Here is a 2,998-nt window from a genome sequence, read left to right as displayed (position 1 = left end):
ATATACAGGGCAGTTCAGGCACAAAATACTTTGTCTATGCACACTTTCATTCTTTACAATTCTTAATAAAATTTTGATCGTTATCATTCAAAAAAAAATTCTAATAGACAAAAGGGGATGATATAAAAACACAGCCCACAGGAAACATAACTAAGAAGGAAGCAATAATAAAAGAGAATGTTGGATGTAATACCTGCAACCACACAAGTTTCTCAAGGGAATAGAATGAAGACTGCTTTGAAACTCTGAATGATTCATGAAAATAAATTACATATTGGAAAATGCCCAAATTTGATAAAATATCAAGGAAAATAACTACAAAATTCCTGTTCAAACGTCCAGAAATCAGTCTATCAAGGCAAAAAATTGAACAGTAAAATACAACAGTCGACCTGGCTAAAAACAAAGCAACTGAGGCTGGAACAAAACCCATGTGCCAGTAGCCAGCTGATGAGGGCACAAATTACAAGACAACCAACAAAATCAGGCTCATTAATATATATAGAACAGTTGATGTAGTAAAACTTGATAATGGTCTTATCAACAGAGGTGCATCTGAAGTACTTCCAGCAGGGGCATTTGCTGGAGGAAAGCCAGGAAGGGAGCGAACTCCTGGTAGCACAGAAGTCTTAGGTGTAGTTGGCCCCACACCACCTGCTTCAGTAGGTGCAGGTGCAGATGCTGGAGCAAATAAGGAACCACCAATCGCAGAGGTAGGTGGAGCTACCAGTGGAGGAAATTGATGAACCCCTGCATAATTCATAGAAATCAAGTATAAAAAAACAAAGCATCCATAATTACAAATAAACAAAGCAATCATTTCAATCAAGAGATCAACATCCACCTGGGCATCGAGGTTGAAGAGACACTGACAACCTGCAAAAGTAAAAAAAGATAGAACTGAATCATTCAACAACCAGCATAACTCCACCTTATATGGAAAAAAAAAAATTCGCATCTATAAATAGATGGGGGCATTCGGTCAAAAGGAAAAAGCAGAAGAGAAAACAGCATGAGCCCATAGCAAGCTTACGTTGTGACAATGGTGTCATTTACAAAACCACCATAACTACAAGAAGTAACATTGCAACCTGCACTGCTGGACTGCACAGTCACGTTCCCGAGCATGAGGTTACTGTTTCTGCATTGCATGCTCGAACAAGAAACCGCCAAAGAAGCCGGTGTGCAGTATAAACTGAAGGAAACCCACAGCCAAACAGATTAACATACAGAATTACAGACTACCGTTTTTTAATAAATATAAAATATACATCATATGAACAACTGAGAATACAAGAACACTATCAGAATGTATAAAATTGTTGGATTACTTGAGATTCCCTGGTCCACAACTGCATTGTACGCAGTGACTTGCAGTGATGGCATAACTCCCATTTGGAACAATCAACCCAAAATCCGTCGAATATCTTGGGAAATTGGAAGCACATGCTGCAATAGAAGAAACACAGGAAACAGGGAGGCCAAAGACCAATCTGTAAATAAACTTATCCACAAATTAGAAAAATACCAATTACACAAACAAAATTAGTCATAAACCAACATTTTCTCCTGTTAATGAACACTCAGACATCCAAAACAAGGAAACACAGAAAAACACACATTTACCTCATAAGTGGTTAACTACGACTGTTGCAATGCTTTTAAGCAAAACCCATTAAGAAGAAACACACTAAAAAGGCATAGCTTTATGTGAGACGGTTTCAAAAGAACCAACTTGTGAGCACCATTAAAACTGTGAAAAAGGGAAATATGAAGTTACCGGGCAATGGAACGGAAATAATATCACCAGCTTTTATTGATGGATTGCCCATAGCATTCACATTCATGATATCCGTCATCGTCGTCGAATAACTTGCAGCTATTCCCGCCAATGTATCCAGAGGCCCCACAACGTAAGAAAGAAAAACCGCAGGAAGAGAGTTATCCGTCCCATTGAAGCAAGTACAAGGAAGGGGAACAGCAAGAGATAGTCCAACATCAAGCACCGACGGATCGGCTATCGAATTAGCATCTCTGAGCTGATCGGCAGAGACGAGGCCAGAGTAGATGTTGTCAGCAATGTTGGCAAGGGTGTCGGAAGGCCGAGTCTTGTAACGGGTTGCCATGGATTTCCGGATACCATCGACGCAAGAGCAAATCACCGGCACTTTGAGGAAGAGCCGAGCCGGAAGAATGTGGTTCTCGACGTCCGGGTAGGAGATGTCGATAGCATTGGCGAGCAGGAGAGCGATTGGGTCGACCTGGAAAAGAGTGGCGACCTCGGAGACCTTGAGGTCAGTGTAGAGGGTGTACCCCACGAGGGCGTTGCAGGAATTCGAGTTGGAGCATGGCTCGATTGTTGATTTGGAGGTAACAACAGCCACATGCGACGTCAGAACCAAGAAGAAGAAGCTGAAGAAGGTAAATGGGTTTGTCTGTTTCGGCATTTGAATGGGGTTTTCAAGGGTTTGAGGTTCTGGGTTTTACTGGTTTTGCTTGCTTCGCCTGCTCTCTCACAGGTCACAGGTCTTAAGAGGCGGAGAACAGTAAAGTAGAAGAGGAGAGGGAAATTCAGGAAGAGCGAGAGAAGCTAAAGGCACGGGAAAAGGGAAATCGATTTTGATACTTACACCTGGCGCCTCACACGCATATTGAAAACATCTCCCGTTATTATTCACTAGAGATATTATCGATGCACGGTGGATGTGCATGTGAAGCGCTCATTTGTGAGGAGCAGAAATTGCTAATTTGTGTACAGACAAGAGCTGAATTCTCGATCGACAAGTCGCATGGAGCCCTGAATATCTTTCTGGTGGACCAAATTACCCTTAATTCAAATTTTATGACAAATAAGAAAAACAGTTTTTCATTTTTCCACCAAAACAGTTGACATGGGAATCCCTAGATGAGGACAATGAGTTGATCATGACCATCAATTTAATATACCTTTTATGGGATAATAATAGATTAGAAACCACCGAATTGTTCAAAATGCCTC

At 41.2% G+C, this 2,998-nt stretch overlaps 1 protein-coding gene across 1 annotated transcript; it reads right to left on the bottom strand.

Annotated features, from left to right (window-relative positions):
* Window positions 1-236: 236 nt before the first annotated feature.
* LOC148874016 (lysM domain-containing GPI-anchored protein 1-like) lies at window positions 237-2,782 on the bottom strand. Its single transcript, XM_088963581.1, has 5 exons — window positions 1,781-2,782; window positions 1,332-1,449; window positions 1,034-1,195; window positions 845-876; window positions 237-750 (listed from the first exon to the last, which is right to left on the bottom strand). Exons 1-5 carry the CDS (start codon window positions 2,445-2,447, stop codon window positions 464-466), a joined length of 1,266 nt encoding a protein of 421 aa, XP_088819707.1. The 5' UTR covers window positions 2,448-2,782; the 3' UTR covers window positions 237-463.
* Window positions 2,783-2,998: the final 216 nt, after the last annotated feature.

This window comes from Nelumbo lutea, chromosome 1, assembly GCF_056320005.1.
Source record: "Nelumbo lutea isolate HS-2025 chromosome 1, American lotus-T2T, whole genome shotgun sequence".
Taxonomy (NCBI): Eukaryota; Viridiplantae; Streptophyta; class Magnoliopsida; order Proteales; family Nelumbonaceae; genus Nelumbo; species Nelumbo lutea.
The sequence above is the reverse complement of the archived record's forward strand: the minus strand, read 5'-3'. Positions and strand labels throughout refer to the sequence as shown.